Below are 19,948 nucleotides of genomic sequence, written 5' to 3'. Positions count from 1 at the left end.
AAGAATGGAAGTGTGATCAAGAGATGCACTCCCTGTGCCTCGTTCTTTTTGCTCGTCGCCTGTCATGCAGCTAGGCCAATCAAACGCGGGATCGATAATATTATAGCTCATCAACCCGGACAACCATCACCAAGCTCGAGGTAACATTCCAAATCATAGCCGCTGTTGCGAGCATTTCCAACAGTGCCATAGGGATAGAGGATGGTTTTGGCGGACGGAGGGACAGGGCCTGATCTAACTTAAATCAGATGTCGACTTGTTGGCTTGCATCCTGCAGCGTCTTGGACATCACTATCGCGTCAACCGTCGCACTGGTACAGGTTACAACTCCCGCCTGTGGATAGAAATGTGTCTGTGATGAGCACGGGTATGCGCTTAGCTTTGTAATTGTTCTGATCAGCATACGAGTGCTAAGATGGATGACGAGACATGCAAGTGATGCAACGCGAGCTAGGTGGAGGGTGGCGGCGCCTTAAAGCTTTATTTACAAGCAACTGATCTTGCAACGACCGCACCCTCATTGACAGCCAGTAATCCAGTATTCGACGCTATCACACTGGTGATTCAGTGAACAGCGGCGCCGTCAGCGCCACTAGCCTTCTAGAAGTCCTCTCAGGTTACCTGTTGTTAGAGTACTGACAGACGTTGCAGCTATGCTCAGGCTGGGCACTCGGCTCGCTTCGTAGTTGGTACATTGGTGGACGGATACCTAGGTAATTCGCCTTTCACGCGTGCTGATCGGAGAAATTGAAGCTTGTGGCAACAAGCTTCGATGAAATTAATCAGGCACTTCAGGAAACAATTAGCTTCGGGTCTGAACGAGATCGTCTTGAACTCTGTCGAAGAGTCCTGAAAGCAAATAGATACAATCGGCTATCCTTACCCTTGGTTCCATTACTACAGATCGGCCTCATCGGCCTCATCAGCCTCATCACTTCTGAGAGGACAGAGGCACACAACGTTGAGCTGAAAATGATTGGTATTCAGGGTCCACTCGCTCCCTGTGTTAGGAAGCCTTGGTCGACGGATACATCTCCGGAGAAGGTACGTCGAGTGGTATCATGTCTTATTGCCATCACCATATCTGCGCGAGACCCCTGTTGGGTATAGCCTTAATGGTCCATCGCATATCCAGGCACGGCAAGCGAAAGCCCCCTACTAAGCTGGCGGAGTATCATGTATGACAACGAGTAGAAACTTCGCATCTGTCCATCCTTCTCAGCATGATGCCCAATGGAAAGCGGTATAGAACATACCCGGGACAATGACTATCTCAGTCTTGCGTGTCCTCAACCGAAGGAGTTTGACTTCATCCGACATGTCCATGCCCTCTGTGAATGCCTTTGCTCCTGCCACAAACGCAAATACCATTCGTGCAATGTCCTCTGCACTGTGACCTTTCTTCTCATCTTTTGTGCTGCTAGGATAAGCAATCCCAGTTCTTATTGCATCCACCGGCTCTACGGAACCATCATGGCTTGAACCATTCCCCACGGATAGGTCTCGTGAAGACGAGGATGACGATCCAGCAAGAAGCCCAGTGCTGCGAATGATAGAGCCGTCAGATTTGGAGAGAATGAGGGTGGATTGGACACCAGGTTTCGATGCTAGGCGTGACAAATTCTCCAAGGTCGCTGCTGGCTAAGTTCCTGCTGTCAGCTTCTATTGAACGGCGTATAGCACCCAACGGAGCGGCATACCGTTGGTTGTACCATCTTGTTCACGCTTAGTAGACGTGTCTCAGGCCACTGCGTTGACCAAACTGCTGACTACGGCAAACACCAGTAGGTGGATGTTCTCCGACAGCGAACAATGCTTCTGGTAGACGAGGAGCAGACGTATCATGAAAAGCTCCAGCACGAACAAATGACCAAAACAAACCTGATACCAGACAGAATCACGTCGTCCTGGGCTGCACCATTTCGGAGTTAGTTATTTTTTATCAAGGGGATCATCTGAAGCTGTATCTCTTTCTTCCAAGACTTGTCTCACGACCCGAGCAAGAGGCATGAAAGGGGACGGGATGAATGCATACTAGTCGCGGAAGTTTTGGGCTTGTAGCACTATTGAAGTGAAGGTGTGGTAGACCAGCAGTAAGGGCACCAGCAACGAAGGATTCAGGGCGTACTCAGCGAAGACTTTCGGGTCTATCTTCGGTGGAGGCGGCCAAAGTTGGATATCAAACGTGGTAAAGTTGAGGAAGTAAGAGCTCATGCTGGACCGTGGTATTTTGGCTATTTTCTAAGTCCATACGGCCAATCCCAACCGGAGCGTCGGAAAGATGTTTCGTCGAGAGTTTTGCTATGGGCTGCACTGTTGGCTCAAAGCATCTTTTCAACGAAAGCACCCACGAGAATACTATCGAGTCCAGAACGTTCAGGTTTACTATCTGTACCATGGACTGTCATTAAGGTGGAGTGTTGAGAGGTTTGTCTGCTGCAATCAATTGCCGATCACTAAGCTAGCGTGGAGCCAGGATAGACAGCTCCTCCATCCGCACAGCATGTCAAACAATAGCGTGCAAACTTGCCTCACTATTCGAATCAAGGCCACGATTATTACAGATACTCACAAACCAAGGCAACGGCCGCCCTGAAGAGCTATGGGGTCGAGTGCAAAAAAGAAGAATGAGAAGAGGAAAGACTTCAAGAAACCCAAGCTGAAGGTTGGTAAAGCTCGCCCCAAGCCAGAAAATTTCACGGACACAAGCTTCAAGGCAAAGGGTCAGTGGATGCACAAGACCGAACTTAACACTCAATTCGCTGACTCTGCTCGAAGCCATCGTCCTCGCCCACCAGTCCCTCACTACCAATGCCCCCACTCAATCCACGCAATTCACCCACCACCTGTCCCTTCTCTCCTCCCGCTCATCGTCTCAACGACGCGACTCTCTTGCCTACCTCACTGCGGCTCTTACCTCCCGGCCCGTCAATATAACCCTCCCACAGCCTGTCGGCGTCCTCCTATCGAAACTCAACCCTCTGATACTGGACGGCAGCAATAGCGTTCGCATACAACTCCTCAAACTTCTTCGCACTCTTCCATCTCGAGAGATTGAACCTCATACAGGACAAACTCTGCTCTATATCCGCGCCGGACTCACCCATCTTGCCGCAGATATTCGTTCCTCAGCCACCGATTTGTTACTCTGGGCCATCGAAGCCTGCCCCAACGAGCTTGTCTCCTGCGCCGGTGGCTGGGTAAAGACGTTGAAATGCCTGCTGACTGTACTGCACTGGCACGCTCCTTCCCTCACACCTGGTACAGGGCCGGTCGTGGGGGCCAATGCATGGTCATCATCTCGGGCTCCTACTCTAGGAAGAGAAGGGTCAGAGGGTAAGTTGACGGTCAAGACATTGAATGTACTGGCTACATTTCTACGCGCCGGGCTAATGGAGGAACACAACGCCGACGAAGATGCTATGTGTGCCGAGAAATGGCCCTTCCCATTAAGGTATGTAGAGGCTCATATGCTACCGAAACGTTCGAACGCCTTTGCCCATCTCAACCTTTTTGGACCGCCAAGGGATGAAGAAAGTGAAATGTATGTTGAGCGAGAGGAACGCCACAGGATATTCCAAACAAGGTTTTATGCAATTGTTTCCAGTGAAGTTGAGGCGGCGAAGAGAGAAGGAGGTGAAGTGGGGAGGGCGGCTGCAGGGGTGGCTAAGGTCTTGACAGGGGGAATGGAGGGTTTTGAGCTAGGGTAAGTGATACCAATGGTGGGAATTCGAGTCAAGAAACAAGACATGCATTCTTTGCATCCTACTTCATTCAAGTGCTGAATGGGGTGGGAGTCTTGCTATGACGGGTGAATGAGAAAAACTTCGTACTTAAATACTAGTATGTAAGCTTAGAGATGCGGCTGATGACGCCTGAGGAAATGTACTCGAAGCGTTTCTAGCTCTTCGGCAAGGTTTCTGCCACGATCAAGATGCAGTATAAGGGAATGAGAAACCAAGGCATGTTTCGTGTTCAGTAAACTAGATCCTATCTTGAGTACCTGTTGGATGAGCTAAGAAATCCACCATTTTTCGAAAAACGCTCCACTGGTCGGGAACCATAATGTTGATAGCAAGCCGGCCGCATAGCCTAAAAAGAGGGAAAACCGAAAGACATGCCTCAGCCGTTGGGAAACATCGACGGATCCCTCTTTAGTTCCCCATATAGGTACTGGCATCAACACCTTTCTCTGGAAATTCACTATTGCGGCTGTTAGCAAATATACTCGCATTGCCCCAAGACTCTGCTTCTCGGCACCTACGGGATTTTGTTCTCAAATCTCGTCTCAATGGCCTTGATGACGTCTTGATCTGCCTCACTGCTTACGAATGAGATACTCAAACCCTTTGTTCCAAATCGTCCAGCACGGCCAACTCTATGCAGGTAGGAGTCTGCATCGCCGGGCAAGTCGTAGTTGATGGCTAGGTTTATACGCTCAATGTCGATACCACGGCCAAAGACATCAGTCGCAACGCAAATACGCTTGTTGAATTCTTTGAATTCTTTGTAGCGTTTGATACTATCATCGTCAGCATGCATTGGTGACATCAGTTCAAACGTGTGCTCACCGCTCTTCTTGGCTGACACCAGAATGCACCGCAATACTTGGGAAGTTGCACTCGCGAAGCAGTTTGTCCAACTCCGTCGCTCGCAGAGTGCTCTTGACGAAGATGATGACCTGGTTGAATTCGAGGGTATCTAGCAGCTCGTTGAGCTTCCGGTTCTTCTCTGCCTCGCTGAGCTGGATGTAGTACTGCTGAAGGCCGTGAAGAGTGAGCTTGGTCTCGTCATCGACGTAAATTTCCAGAGGATTCTGCATGAATTTCTTGCAGATTGGGCGAATCTCCTGAGCGAGAGTAGCACTGAACATCATAACCTGCTTTTGAGTGGGAGTGGCGCGGAAGATATCCTGGACGTCGCGGCGCATGTCTGAAGTGGTGTCTCAGCTTTTGTACGTATATTCGAACTTTCATACGTGATTTACCAATCTGATCCAGCATCTTGTCACATTCATCAAGAACGAAGACCTTCACGCTTCCGAGACGAAGCTTCTTGTCGCGGACCAGTGCGTTCAATCGACCGGGTGTAGCAACGATGATGTGAGGGTGAGTGTCTTTGTTTGACAACGTCTCGATATCCTTCTGCATCGGTGTTCCGCCGTAGAAGACCCCAGTTTTGATATCCGGAAGATACTTGCTGAACCGGGCATATTCGTTCTTGATCTGGTAGGCGAGCTCGCGTGTGTGACACATAACCAAAGTGGCGCACTCGCCGGGCACTGGCTCGATTTGCTGAAGCGTCGTAAGGACAAAGACTGCAGTCTTTCCGAGACCGGACTTTGCCTGGCACAGGACATCGGTTCCAAGAATGGCTTGAGGAATGCACACTTGCTGGACTGTGATGAGGCGATGCCGAAGTTAGACTTGCTTTCCCGAAATGATATTTATTAAAATGCCCGGTCCATTTCAATGTCCGTCCATCTCGCAATTACATAATTCTCCAGGAAGTATGTCTGCTCTGCCAAAGCCAAACAAGCAGACCAATACTCAAAAGAACCTCTTTTATAGTATGCTCAATGCATCTGCAGGCGGCCTCGGAAGTCTCTTGGAAATACGATGCTCTAGAGCCCCCATCATTGTGGATATCATCGGTGAAGATGACAGCAGCAATGAGATTCACTTGAAGCGCCTTCAATCCGTTATTGCTATCTGCAGCCGGAATACAGTGTAGCCAGATCCGGTGAGACTTCCTTGGGCCGCCCGCGGTTGGAACGAAACAGCGCAATGATACCTCTCGCGAAGATGGACGGACGGATGGACACACGAGGCACTGGAGGAAGCTAGGGAGGAAACTTATGACTGACCCTCCGATGGATGCTCGAAACCGCAGTCGGTGATGGCGCGGAGAAGCTCTGGCTTCAACAAGAAATCCCGGAAACCAGTAGAGTGAATGCCAACATAGCTGCCCTTCTTGTCCGCGTTACCTCCAGAGACGGTCAAGTCACCCTTCTTGGTTGCGGCTCCATTGGTGGCTGCTGGCGCCGCGGCTGCTGCATCGTTGGTTTGGAGTTCCTCATCCGAGTAGTCAATGAGATCTTCTTCGTGAGACATGTTGTAGGATGACGGGAGCTGGGGATAGAGTGGAGGGGGATGTAGTGTGAGACTATTGTCGAGTGGTAACGCAAGGCTACAGGGACAACGCCGGCTGTGTTGAAATGTGCAGTCAAAATCGAACGGCCTTGACTAGCCCGAGATCCTTAGAGACAGTAGTTATCAGCCGTAAGATGTCGGAGTGAGGGATTGAGTTGGATGAAGTTGTTGAATGTTGTTGCGAAAGAATGGATGATCAAGGAGCCAAGAGAACTTGAAATGAATCGCAGCTAGACCGAATCCATCATCGCGCGGAAAGTGAATCATTCGCTTTCGGTCCACCCTGCGACGACATCATCTCAAAAAAAAAATTTACAAGAAGGCACTCTGGCCAATTCAGCCTGCCACCAATCTGCAGCTCTCTGTGCTGCTGCATGAAGTTTCAATCGGCCAGCCATGGCGCAAGATAAAGCAAAAACGCAGAAGGGACTTGCTCAGAAACATCTACATTCGAGGATTTCCTACCTATATCAAGCTGCCACTTACCTTGCGAAAGGTACAGATCAACCGCAAGTGAGATCGAATTGCGTCAATAATGAGGCCAAGAAACAGAACAAGCCTGGTGAAGAGCTTCAATGCGCAGTAGCTGCCTCTCAGGCTGTGTCTGAGAGCCTCCCTATTTCGCCAACCGAACCAAAAATATGGATGCGCAAAATCAGTTCTGATGATGATAGGGTATCCGAAGAATCCGCTCTCTCCCGCCAGCTGGTTGTCCACCTCCGAGCGATATCGCTGAAAAGCCAGATTAGGCTATCTCCTGCGATGAAGCATACGATATGCAAGCGCTGTGACATTCTTCTAATGCCAGGATCTACGTCTACGTCCTATATGGAGAATAACAGCCGCGGGGCCAGGAAAGCTTGGGCTGACGTCCTAGTCACGACGTGTACTGGGTGCGGTACCGCAAAACGATTTCCCGTGGGAGCCAAGCGCCAGCTTAGGAGGGAGTCCAGGATTGGCAAAGCACGAGATGTGGGAACATCGGGCCATGAGGCTGTCTAGCATGAGAATAGTGATTGAGCTGTGTTGCCTCCAAGTCGAGTCCTACTTTTGCATATCGCCACGGTGCCGCTTAGGGTGGCACTCCAATTATTTTCAATATGCCGACTTGTGAAGGGAAACATTTTACAACAATGAGATAGTGATTCAAGAAAACATGGAACCCCAGCAGTAAGGACACAATGTCCCTACTTCCTGTACGGTGACTGAAGCGCACAACATCTAGCCTACTGGACTCCGTGTCATGACAAAATAGTGGTGGATGCCGTGGCCGCCATACTTGGACATGTCTATATCCAGTGTCTCTACGTCCACAAAACCCGTGCTTTGGTAAAGATGGTGACCTTCCGACGATGCTTCCAAATAGGCTTCGAGCCCCAATCCGTCTGCGAGTTTGAGCCCCCAACACAGAAGCATTCTCCCAGCACCTCTACGCTGATGCTGTGGTTCACATACAAGCATGTTCAGGCCTAGGAGTCAATCATTTTAGTGCGAATTGTCGAACGGAAGGTCAAGTCAACTCAAACTTACAGCAATGCGGTTTTCCGCCCATAACCTTTTGCCTTTCTACACAAATGGCATTGTAGAATTCGTTGGCGGCGTCAACATTGGTCCCTAGGTCCCACTTTCTCGCTTCCGTATGTTTCCACTCGCTCTCTGGTCTTTCCATTTCATAAATATTCCATCTGGCAAACGCGATGATCTCGCCAACGTCCGTGTCCACGGCCTTGATGAAGCGCATGGTCGGATGGTTTGAGATCTCATCTCGCCAACGCTCAATGGAAGCGCCCCTGGCCTCTGTACCCGGGATTTTTGGATACATGAGGCGATTCCACGGGTCTTTGCTGAAGGCAGCGTACATGATATCGAGCAGTCGTTGTATATCAGCCTCTTGGGCCTTTTCAACGAGGAGAACCATGTTGAGGATAAAAAGTTTCTCTCGAGGGTGGTGGATGCGTAGCTTGCCAAGAGGAGTACTTCTAGGCACGGTAACTGCCCTTTTTGAAGAAGTAGCAGAAAAATGAGTCACGAGTAGCAATCTTTAGCCAGGGTTAAATGTAAAGTATAGTGCAAAGAATAAGAACCGAAGTAGCGTCTTCAGCCCCAATAAGAGGCAAGTGTATGCGGGAGCTTCGCACTTCATCTGCATGTTTGAGTCACCGATCTTCCCCAATTTCCCAATCCTCCTCTATCGATTCAATAATGACACAGGTTCGAGCTGGCCTCTGGTAGGAATTTGCCACGCGATCGTCAATCTTCGCCCTTGATCGGATTGAACAGACCCGAGCACCCGAACGGCGGTAACATGCAGACAAATCGGAAGCAAAGACAAGGCGGAAGGTGAAGAAGCCAGACATGCTGAGTGGTGTGGTGGGGTGAGGCGAATCAACATGTCGATGTGGTACAAGTCTACGATACAATCCCTCGAACTGTTGTACTTCTGAAAATAAGATACATATAATAAAAGAATCAAGCGAGCCGGTGTTGTTGGCAACCCACCATGCATACTGGCAAGCCGCAAATGAGATGTGGGAATTTGGAAATTGGAAACACTCACATGGTAAATATGCCCTGCTCAAATGGAGAGCTGAAGGACACACTGGCGGATATGAGAGCATGACAGCCGGTTGGCCACCTCCCACAATTACTTCCCACCCTTCGCACTTCATTTATCCATCTGACCCTCATCGTTCGAAACGTTGCTGATTCGGAATCGCCAACAGTGTTTCATGGACTGCTAATTCCTTCTCTGTGATTCTTGGATTTACATCCCAGAGTCCTGCGCTTTTCTCGGCATTTTTGGTGATATCCCCAATGCCCCATGCATCGCTTCTTTTAGTTGACAGCAGCTTTGGAAGAACGCGAGAAATCCCATCAAGTGAGCAAAGTAGGATGACTATCTCTTACATATCTTCTTCATGTTGAGCATTTCCATCATTGTTCCCGTAAGGACATTTATGGAGAGGCTTTGGTCACAGAAGACTCGGGCAGGAATTGATTTGAGCACCATTTGAGCAACTCTCGTAGTACTTCTCTAACTATGTAGTTAACGGTTTGCAGGAAAGCGGTCCGTGGGACCCTGTTCTACCATCTGGGTGGCAATGGCCCATGGATAAAGATGATTGATGGAAACGTTGCCTTTGCAATTAACATCTTCCCACCGCACGGTGGCACCGTGGTGCAAGTACATATGGTCAGTCGCTGGTCGATCGAAGTGTTTTGGAGCGCTGTATGTTGTACTTCCGGCCAGATGTCGAAGCATTCTGAGCGATGTCCAACAACTAACGCTGGTGATTAATCGTACCTTTTACTGCACTTTTCAATATCGCTTGGTGTCAAACCGAGAAATTCCATAGGCTAATCTGTCACCAGGGATGCTAGATCTTCTCCAATGTATCAAGCACTCGAACATCACCTTCGAGGGTGATCTTTCTTTTGTCAACGACTGGGGTTACCTCGCCTTAGCCTTGCCTCTTGCGGCCCGTCCTTCATGTTGAGACGTTGACTTGAGGAGGCAGATCCTACTCTTGACCACAACCACATTGCAGTCACCTGCCTATATGCAGGTACACTCTCAGATTTTCAACAGGCGCCAAAATGTGGTCTCGCTATTGCCAACTCCTGCACCCACCTAGAGCAGGAAAGAGGCTCACACTGTGGGCCAGCGACTCCAAGCGCGTCATCGAAACGACAGAGAATTTTGCCAATGGCTTATTGGGTCTTGACTGGTCTTCAAAATTGTTGAGCGCAGCTTCATCCCGGAGACGAATAATCTTGGTGCTGACACTCTAAGGCCTGGCGACACTTGTTTGGCGTCTCGTCATGATGCGGCGCTCGGCCACCATTACGGATACACGCAGCTTTTCAAATTTCGAGACATCTATCTACCTTCAATTGTAGATCGGTTCCATCCAAGAATTTCTCACGTCAACCTCACCAACAGTGAGGTCTATAGCATGCAGGAAATGTGTGGCTTCGAGATCGTAGTCAGGGGTAGTAGCCCATGGTGTGAAGTCTTCACTCGCAAAGACTGGCTCAATTTCGAGTGCGCACATGACATGATACACTACTACCGCGCTGGACCAGGCAACAGCTACGCACCCACTATGGGTTGGCTCTGGCTTGATGCCGCAGCCAATCCATCGAAAGGGGGCCCATTGGCCGAAGGGGCATTCTTTAGCTTGTGAGTCTATGCAAGATCCACTTCGAAGTTCCAATAAATCATGCAGCACTCCAGCGTCCGTGACGGTGACATTCTCCCCATGCTCACCGCCCTCGATCTCTTCAATTCCACCCGTCACCTGCCCACAGCCTACAGACTGCTCGGCCGTCACTGGTCCCTGTCATTTTCGAGCTTCTCTAATGCGACAGCACCCAGCCGTCGCCCTGAAAGGATGGTCTTCTGCGCCCCTAGAAACGGCCTTTGCTAAGCAAGACCCATGTTCGACAACGGCCGAAGAAGCGAAAAAGTCATTACGTTCGTACCTATGTCAATGACGGTGCTATTGCGCTGCCAAGTTGTAAATCAAGTCCCGGCTCGAGCTGTCCACTCAGAGAGTTCCTGTCACACGTTAAAAGGAGAGGCGAGGAGAACCGGAGATGTCAAGGAGATATGTGGTCTGAGCGTGGGAACCCTGGATAGTATCACGTTCTTGCATCAATCATCGGTCGTCCCTAACAGAGCTGATGAGACTGGGACATCTGTCCTTGGTTCCTTCCTCAATCACGCAGTCTACGCACGGGTGTGCTTTTCTGACCTTTGATCGTCGATAGTGCTAGTAGTCAAGCAGTGCTGAAATCCGAATCAGAACGGTGGGGCGTTTGGACACGAGAAAGATGCGACGGCCCGAGGAGATCGGATTTGTGCTTTGGGGGAATAGGCGATGAGCAGAAGCTCTAACAAAGACTGTAGACATCGAAAGGGGTCTGCAAAATGCTCCAATACTAGACATAGTCATTAATGAAATCATCGATAAATTAGACGGTTCCTCGGATCCATGACAATCTTTTGCATTGCTCTCTGTTTCTGTTGTAGAACGCTCGCTGCGTCAGCCACATCGAATGAAGACTCCATGTCTATGGCAACAAGACCGGAGCCTGGGAGCACTGCTGGCCCTGCCATTTGTCCTGTGTATTGTATGAGCATCATCCGCATCTGGTCCGTGTGTATGCAAAAGAGGAGCTTGGCTACGGCGAGATGGCTCCAGGACGCGACTTTGAGACGCAGGCTGTGGGCTTTGTGGAGGACAGGTTGACAACAGGCAGGCGTCGGGCTTTCTCTGACCGTGAATGGCGGTGGATGGGAGAGGCTGACATGCAAAATATGATAAGGGCAGGTAAGGTTGGGAAGGACAAGGAGAATGTATGATCTACAAGCCGATTTCGTTTCGTTACAGGCCTTATCACTGTTCATGGCAGCAGCTTGACCATGCTAGTGAAAGACTCGTTGAGGTGGTCGCAGGTTCGTTGATTCAACATTCTATAAAAAAATGAAGTATATAGGACTCTGAACTGAGAAGTATGACAGGAGGGTTTCCAGAGCTTTTCCGGCGTGTTCCATGTCTTGTTGCTCTTTTTCCTGTGAATCATGAAGGACATCTCTTCTCTTGGCACGTACCAGCACCTGGGCGTTTTCATCGTCGTTAACAAACAGCTCTCCATCGTTGGGCCGCATGTGAAGCATGTGGGGGACTGTGAATAAGCTAACAACGGAATGTACGAGACGTCTGACGGGTCCACAATGGCTAGGAGAGAGGCGGACAGTAAGCTCCGCGAGCCGGCGTCAAGTTTCCTGGGCTCCGAAGCTTGGTGGTCTGCTGTTCTTAAAGGATCTCGACGTACTCGCAGCCATCTATTTGCACGTCCTCAAGGCTAGGCGACCCTTAAGATAGGATATCGGAAACAGGAGGCATTGGCCTAAAGAGGACGATTATATGCAGGTCCACGCCCCTGCACCATGGCGAAGTAAAGAGAAGTGGAGGATAAGGACATTCTGGGGAGAGATGCCAGTCTCCACCGGCTTCTAAACAACGGGAGCCTTTTCGCCATTTCTCCAGACCACTATTCCATCAGGGGAAAGCTTGCTGGGTAGCAAGTATATTTGGTGGGAGATAGGCCTGTTTGAGAGTGGTGGACTGCTGATGATGGAGAACCAATGGATATAGAGCAACCAAAATGGACATGGAAATTGGTCGGAGTCGGTTGATTGCGCCCAGCAATAAAAACATTCTGGATCATGCGCATGTGGCAAGCATCAACTTCTGGAGCGCAAAAATAGTATGTTCATCGAGAATAAGATGGCGAGAGAAAGAGGAAGGGACGGAAGAGGGGTGCAAATAAAATGTTGATGGTTCATGGTCGCACCATACATGGCCGCGAAGATTGAAGGGTGTGTGCCTCTCGTCTCTGTCCCGCACGGTATGATATACTCGGGAATTTTCATTTTCCTGTCGAAGAATGGAGCCCCGATCTTGAGTCTTAGTCTGAAAACTGGTGAGGATGCTACACCACCTGGGCACTCAAACGCTGTCAGGAGTAGGTAAGTGTTACGGGTTTTTGATCAGGAGCTAACCATTAAATTTTAATGAAAGTGCATTTTCGAGACAATTGACAAATCTGGTACCCAAGATGGTGTCATGTCCCTCTTTAGGCCAAGGCACAGACCGGTACTGTCGAGATCTTCAAGCTGATGTGCTATTTTCATTCGGCGCAGATAGTCAACACTGCTGGAAGATCCATATGACTACGCACGACATCACAACATCACGACATCGAAAATGAGACATGCATGCAAGCATGCAAGCATGCAAGCAAGACAATTGCATAGGATGAAAGTGAGATCGTAAAGACATGACTCAAGGGAATTAATGCGTTAACACTGTCGACAGAAATTTGATCATCGAAGCTTTCGGATAGGATAGGGTAGATGTGCTTCGATCACTGACTATAGTGGTCTGAGAGCAAGTCTCGATCTCATTCCAGGCGGACGATGGATGAAGATCGAACGTCGTCGAGAGGAGAGGAACATGGCCCCTGAAGCTCGCTACCCAGATCTCGACCATATCGAAACAACGCGTCAATGTTTGTAATGATGAGTCGCGCCTAGGAACAATGGTGGACGGGCACGAAGAATCGTTGAAGATGAAGTGGTTGCTTGTTGATCACCCGAAAGGAGTCCCGTGGTTTCAGGTATTCTTGGAATGAAAGGTTCTAGGAGAATTCTGTATATGCGATATGCGACGTGGAGATCTCGGGAATGCCATGTGCGGGTGAAAGATTGAGTACGGCAGTGGCGGTGCGAGACGGCCGTTGACCGGTCTGCTTCTGCAGCGTGGGGGACAGTAGGCTTGAGCCCACTGTGTCAGACAAGTACTTAGGCTCAACGATACTTCCCGTCGAAAGCATGCAGAATGCACGACCTAGCGGCCACACGGAACTGGGTTCCTGCAGGATGCACGGTCAATGGAAGGTGGGGATCGTATAGCCGCAGCAATGATAGAGCGAAGTAGTGAATAGTGGATATTCTTGGTCGGAACACTGTCATTGTACCGAATTAATTGGCATATAAGATACTACCATATAGCCGAAGCGTCCATCTGATCGTCGTTTGGAACCGTATTTTATATGTAAAGGGGCCTTATAACACTGTGGTATCGTATGGCCTAAGGCGCTAGTCAATGGTCTTACTAAGCTCACTGTCGCCAATCAGAGAGCTCGAAGAGACGCTCTTATTAGACGAGAAAATACCTCTGTACGGGGGATGGTACCTGATTTGGGGGCGTAGGGTACCGCAAATGGCCTGTACCTACTCCGACTACTCATTATTCTACTTATCTTACTACTATAAGGGTTTACTTAATAGATTCCCAATGGACTTGAATGGCTACTTCTGATTTTGCATTGGGGGCCTACTATTAAGTACCATTACTCAGCAGGCTACTAGGACCCCTATCTTACAGTCTAATTATGGCCTACGTCTGAAAAACGTTATTTTGAACGGTATTTTATATGCAAAGGGGCCTTATAATGATGTGGTTTTTTATATGCCAATTAATTCGGTACTGAAACCGTTCGCATGAAAGGTGGTGGGGACTATTCTATCAGCACTTTGCCATCTCTGAGACGAAAGTTTCCTTTTCCGGAGTGGCTCTGGAGTATCTGCTCGACCCTGGCAATTCTAGATCACACCAAGAAAACATAGGAGGAAAAGAGGGGAAAAAGGCAGGAACAAAAGAAGTAAAAAAAAGTAAAAAGAAGAAAGGGTAAAAGGAAGATAAATGAGAAAGAAAAAGAAGGGGAAGACGAAGGTCGATCAAAGGGAGCCAATCTACGATGACCTTGGTCCTTGCTTCATGCAGAAGGTATCTCACACGGAGAGCGATGGAATGGAAAAAAGAAGAATCTTTTCCTGTTCCACGTTCCAGTCCGGAAATTATCAGGCAGGTGGAAGTTCCTACGAGTGGTTGAGCACTCTTTTACACTCGGAGCATGCATGCATATCATTATTATGTTTTTGCGTAACAGGCTAACAGCTGGCTAGAAGGCTGGCCGCAGGGGTGTCAGAACATCGCTACTCTATGTGGACGCACCATCTTTTACCCTACTAACGAGGATGACTACTCCAGTGGTGCCAGCGATTGCAGCATCAGTGCAAATGGCCAATATTTTCTTTGCTATCAGCCAGTGAAATTCGAGACCGAACTACGCCGTGATTGAATCGACGTCGATGGTCTACAGGTCTTGTATCTCGGTAGGCAAGCTATCTAGATCTCATCGAACTGCGTCACCCGGTAAAAGCATCCCGCTCGCAGACGGCAGCGGAAGCGGGAGACAATGGCGAACTTGCGGCTCTCCACCTGCTGGGTCTCCCAAGTGACGGCGTGATTTGGTTTCGGGAAACTTAAGTATCTATCTGCAAGGCGCAGTACGGAGTACTGATTGAGATGCGCAGGGATATCGTTCGAAGATGGCAATACTGTAAGAGTCAATAATAATGATACTAATGAAGGCTGCTCCGCTTCAGCAGGGACTTCTTGCAGGAACCTTCTCACGGGGCATCAGCATCCAAAGTAGCAAAAGCTGCGAGGTTTTATAAAGTAAGCTTCAGCTTCCGCTTCAGCTTCCAGATAAGTACGTGTACTTTACCTAAAGTATCAGAATTCAGGAATGGCATCTATCTCCGCATGATCGTCCACGCACGTGAAGTGTGTGGGTCTTTGCTCGTGGTCAGCAGGGACTGATAACGTCATTTTATCGCTTATCCTGCCTCTTAAATGATGACGATCTCCATGAGGCAAATATATCAAGTATCATTCGTGTAGATCAACTTGATCTCCCTTGTCCGTCACATCCACGTCCGCGTGATTCATGGAAAGAGGCATTAATCATTAATCATTAATCATTAATCCTACTTTAATGATGTTACGGTATTACGGTGCAAAGGCGAATTCTTCGCAGAGTTTTTCAACGCTCGTAAACTTAAAGTGGGATATGCTACTTTAGCATATCTTGGCAGCTTGAGCCTTTTTCGCTGCAATCAATCATTTCTCTCTTAAGGCTGACAAATGATACCGAAGGAGAAGTATTGTCGGTTAATGATCCGAAAATCCGAAATGTGGAGATTCCGAGATGAGGAAAAAGGCGGAGGGCATGCTACAGTAAAGTAAAGCAGGTAAAGTCAAGTAAAGTAAAGTCAAGTAAAGTCAAGTAAAGTAGTTGGTCGTTCTGTTCGCTTAACTTTATCTGGCGCACCAATCACAATGTCCAGAGCTCGACGATGCTCGTGTTGGATGATCTAATTCCATTATTATTGAAGAGGCAATCACAACTGCAAGTCAAGGCCAAAGCACACACTGCGTTCTTCAATGGATTCGGCCTGGATTCAAGCCCACCGTCATATCTGCGACGTGTCCGAGACAAGAAACTCGACCTCCACAGAAAAGGTCCGAAAAGGACTGGGGGGGGGGGGGGGAACGCAAGGTATACTTGACTCTGACTTGTACGCTTGGAAGGAAGGACAGATATCTGTGACGGAACTAGGCGCATACTTTGTCTGATGTCTAAGGCAGCTTTGACTCGGGGGTCGATCCGTTGATCATTTCACGTGCTTGCTTAACGTGGGAGCTGTAGATCTCCAACTCTCTGGAAATATTACCCGCAAACGCAACAATGTAACGTCATCAATCAATCAATCAAGGCTGTGCACCTCGTATCCTCTCTACTCGGAACTTGGGGGTATTAAGCACCGCAATCATCATCCTGCCTTTGGCTTCCCTTATTGCCGCAAAACATCAATCAAACACACCAAAGTGGCTCGGAGTAATTACGTGAAGCGAGTGAAGCGATGCATTGCGTCGAATCTAGACTCTAGCATTCAGGAACCGGATGTTAGCGATTTTAACGGTTAGACACAGCGCGGTCGGCGGAAAGGCGCAGAATTCTCCGGTCATGGTCCGATGGACGATACTGAAACAACCGCCCAATGGGTTTAGATGCAGGGTACCACAGTACCACTTAGCTACCCTTTTAACTGGCCTCCTGGACTGTGGCACAAAAGTACTTGTCTGGTAACTTCAGCGATAGTGGCTTGATAAGAGTGTAGACTGCTGTGCTGATCTTCATCACGCTTTGCTCGCCCGCACGGAGATGCTCTACGTGAATTTACAAGTCAAGGGTACTCATACAGTGGTCATTGGTTAGCTTGTAGCCAACGGGCAGGGACTGAGGAGAAGCTGTGAAATACGCTTCTTTCCAGTGAAGAGGCGTAAAGATCTTCCAGCTTTCGCTTCAATGTCCCTTTATTCAAGCTTCCACCCCACCATCATCGGTAGCCATGCTTTTTACTTCTTAGTTCCTGACATAGACGCCCATGATTATTTGATTACCAGGGGGGTCTCTACTCTTTTTCTTTTTTTCTTTTTTCTTTTTGGTAAGGGAAGGCTAGGAGGGTTTTTGGAGGGCTAGGAGCTTAGGGGTACGAGGCGATAGGAGGGCTAGGAGGGCCAAGTTCTTCTCACTAGTCACTTTTAGCAGTAAAGGAAGCGAGTGGCAGGTTACATCTCTAAAATGGTAAAATGAACAACTTTGCCTCGAGTGGTAAACATGATTGATTGATTGATTGATTGAATTGAATTGATTAAAATGGCGGAACATAGCGAGCCCTGTCGTTGGTTCTCTTCATATTCGATCCACTACGACTGCCTTCCACACCATCTCAACACTAAAGTACTATTCCCTAAGCTAAGTACATCCTGGAGCACTGATTCCAGCTACACTTTTGCCCTGCTTCGCCAAACAATTGATGTACATTCACTATCATGGGAACCCTGCAAAATCCTCTACGACTCAACGACTCAATTTACAACTTCCTTTCGTTTCGAGTCATGGAATATGCCTGCGAAGCACATGGCCACCTTGAACCCGCACTAAAGTCAAGACTGCATTGATGGATCTTCACCTCCCCACCCCTCGGCCCCCCCCCTCATCTCTTATCCTCCTCTACTACTACTCTACTTTGCTAGGCCTTGGACTTCTTAGCCCAACCGCAGCGCTACTTGGTCCAGTCGGGAGATTCCTTCCTCTCATTTCCTGCACACTGCTCTGAACGCCAATCCAGAAGAGGCCTGGACAACTGCGGCCCTATTATCTGTACTCCTGTTCGCCGCCACTACCCTACGTCCATTAGCGCGGGTCGCCGAGTAAGACCGTCCACTGTGAACCACAGCAGCTTTCAATCTTCAATATAGTCGTTGCGTCGCCTCACTTGGGCTTTTCCAAATAAAGAAAATCCTTTTGTCGAAACTACTTCAACTTGCTACATTGCATTGTTTGGTTTTGTTTCTCCCTTTTCCCGCAATCCTGGTTAGACCCAGCCCAATCAGAAAGAGATATCCGAGCTTTGGGGTAGTCCGCCTCCCTTGAAACTCGACTTGCAGCAGATGATCTCAAGCCGCATGTCGACAGATTATTCTATTTTCATATGGCTGCGGGGAACTCTTCGAGGGTGAAACCCAGACACCAGTCTCACCTACCCACCTCAGACCTCGCTACCCAAGAAGGAAGAAATATAAAGGACATGGTCATGGCGTCAGACCCGGAAGAAGCAGTACAGGAGCCCGAGGTGCAACCGCCGCTGGACCCTTTACCAACATCGTTTGACCACGGGAATCCCACCTCCATACCGCCACCAACCATGATGCCGCTCAACACCGCCGCCATGCTCTCGCAGCGACGACGCAGGAAACACTCGGCATCACTCAAGCGCTCTGCATCAACACCCAACGTTCGTGGTTTTCCAAATGGCGATCCGAGCATGACGTTGGCAGAGAAAAGAAGAAATAAGTTGGGCTACCATCGCACCTCTGTGGCTTGCGGTATGTATTCTTTTATGGGCATGTCAGAAGTGTCACTGAGTTTCATTCGCAGGACACTGCAGACGGCGCAAGATAAGATGCTTGCTCGCTCCAGACGACCCGCAGAACAGATGTGCCAACTGCATACGACTGAAGAAAGACTGTAACTTCTTCCCTGTAGACCAGCAACCGCAGCTCGAGAGACGACCTCGTACCTCCTCGAGAGCCGGCACGATGGCGTCGAGTTCATCGGATTCTTCACCTGCCTTAGCTGGAGATCATCTTCCATATTCATTGGATTGCACCGAAGATTTCAATGCTTTTTCACAGCCGTCTCTCTCAGCTCCATTTACCACGTCAAGAGGGTCTATCAGTGGACTAATTTCTCCGCTGACGAGAGGTGAGTTGTGATGCATCTCCAAACCCCGTTAGCGCTCACAGCTGACTCTTCTCCCCAGGCCCGATAATCACCAACGCCTTTGAGGTTCCACTGCAGAATCGACCTTCATGGGATTCGCCTTTTCTGGACCATGGCCCGACGTCAGCGGGTCATTCATCGCCCGGTGATTCTACGCATGCCTACTGGGGAAGGCACTCAGGCTCTCCAATGACTCCGGGATTTTCGCCTCATCTGCCGGGGCCTACTGGTTCGATCCACAGCGCCCCGGATGCTAGGAGTAGCTTTACATCGTTTGCACCATCGAGGAGCGACTTTGGATGGTCTTCGGCACAGCGATCAATGTCGTTTGGTCTTGTGGAAGACCTTTCCCTCAATTGCCACAACCACAACCAAAACCATTACCATCCTCAGTCCGCTTCTATGGATTACAGAAGAAGGGCATCAGATATGCATCCACCGTCATTGCAAACGAGCAACAACTCTTCCAATACATCGATTTCCGAGGCACATATGACGCCATTATCGGTTCCGATCTCGAGTTCACCCCCACAACACTGGATAGCTCCAACAACATGGGGCTCTCTCCCCAACAGCTCGCTTGTGACCAAGGGACCAGATCAGTGGTCAGAGCCGACAATATTGGCGAAGGTCCAGGAAGAGGACTTCGGACCTCTTTATGGTGGCGAGCCTGCAATCATCTACGCAGATGCGGACCTCCAGTGAGCGCATGGACGAAAGTGTGTATCGCGAAATGTCTGTACAACCTTGCAGAAGTGAATCATCGTTTTTGGGTTGCTATGCGTCGTTTCGTAAGCAGGTCTTCAGACAGACTTTGGTGGTGAAGCTCCAAAGGTTTCATCGTGGATTCTTGGATACAAGCTATCGATAGCAGCTGGCTGGATGTTGATGTCGCAGATGTGGTTCTAGTTCCGGTTCAGATCCGTTTCGACTAAGGTTATGCGCATGACGGTGCTGGCCATAGTCTACTAAGCGCAACCATGATTCTTGACTAATACAACAGAGTTGAAATGAAGGACTGCCTCTTT

At 49.1% G+C, this 19,948-nt stretch overlaps 6 protein-coding genes across 6 annotated transcripts; 3 read left to right on the top strand and 3 right to left on the bottom strand.

Annotated features, from left to right (window-relative positions):
- Nucleotides 1-1,158: 1,158 nt before the first annotated feature.
- On the bottom strand, nt 1,159-2,214 carry HO133_004046 (uncharacterized protein; the record flags this gene model as incomplete). The annotated part of the gene is made up of 6 exons (XM_037294965.1): nt 1,159-1,205; nt 1,257-1,641; nt 1,701-1,725; nt 1,781-1,818; nt 1,882-1,912; nt 2,036-2,214. The coding sequence occupies 6 exons, from the start codon at nt 2,212-2,214 to the stop codon at nt 1,159-1,161; spliced, it is 705 nt and encodes a 234-aa protein (XP_037149012.1).
- Nucleotides 2,215-2,602: 388 nt separating this feature from the next.
- HO133_004045 (uncharacterized protein) lies at nt 2,603-3,710 on the top strand (the record flags this gene model as incomplete). The annotated part of the gene is made up of 2 exons (XM_037294964.1): nt 2,603-2,723; nt 2,779-3,710. 2 exons carry the CDS (start codon nt 2,603-2,605, stop codon nt 3,708-3,710), a joined length of 1,053 nt encoding a protein of 350 aa, XP_037149011.1.
- A 444-nt stretch (nt 3,711-4,154) lies between these two features.
- Nucleotides 4,155-6,113, bottom strand: HO133_004044 (uncharacterized protein; the record flags this gene model as incomplete). The annotated part of the gene is made up of 5 exons (XM_037294963.1): nt 4,155-4,203; nt 4,265-4,522; nt 4,572-4,932; nt 4,988-5,398; nt 5,867-6,113. 5 exons carry the CDS (start codon nt 6,111-6,113, stop codon nt 4,155-4,157), a joined length of 1,326 nt encoding a protein of 441 aa, XP_037149010.1.
- A 435-nt stretch (nt 6,114-6,548) lies between these two features.
- On the top strand, nt 6,549-7,154 carry HO133_004043 (uncharacterized protein; the record flags this gene model as incomplete). Its single annotated transcript, XM_037294962.1, has 1 exon — nt 6,549-7,154. The coding sequence occupies one exon, from the start codon at nt 6,549-6,551 to the stop codon at nt 7,152-7,154; it is 606 nt and encodes a 201-aa protein (XP_037149009.1).
- Nucleotides 7,155-7,373: 219 nt separating this feature from the next.
- Nucleotides 7,374-8,070, bottom strand: HO133_004042 (uncharacterized protein; the record flags this gene model as incomplete). The annotated part of the gene is given in 3 exon segments (XM_037294961.1): nt 7,374-7,592; nt 7,608-7,621; nt 7,683-8,070. 3 exon segments carry the CDS (start codon nt 8,068-8,070, stop codon nt 7,374-7,376), a joined length of 621 nt encoding a protein of 206 aa, XP_037149008.1.
- Nucleotides 8,071-18,129: 10,059 nt separating this feature from the next.
- On the top strand, nt 18,130-19,625 carry HO133_004041 (uncharacterized protein; the record flags this gene model as incomplete). Its single annotated transcript, XM_037294960.1, has 3 exons — nt 18,130-18,523; nt 18,576-18,902; nt 18,961-19,625. The coding sequence occupies 3 exons, from the start codon at nt 18,130-18,132 to the stop codon at nt 19,623-19,625; spliced, it is 1,386 nt and encodes a 461-aa protein (XP_037149007.1).
- Between the last annotated feature and the right edge of the window lie 323 nt (nt 19,626-19,948).

Source organism: Letharia lupina (genome assembly GCF_014066315.1).
Source record: "Letharia lupina isolate WasteWater1 chromosome Unknown contig_19, whole genome shotgun sequence".
NCBI classification, from domain to species: Eukaryota; Fungi; Ascomycota; class Lecanoromycetes; order Lecanorales; family Parmeliaceae; genus Letharia; species Letharia lupina.
This window is presented reverse-complemented; position numbering and strand designations above follow the sequence as displayed.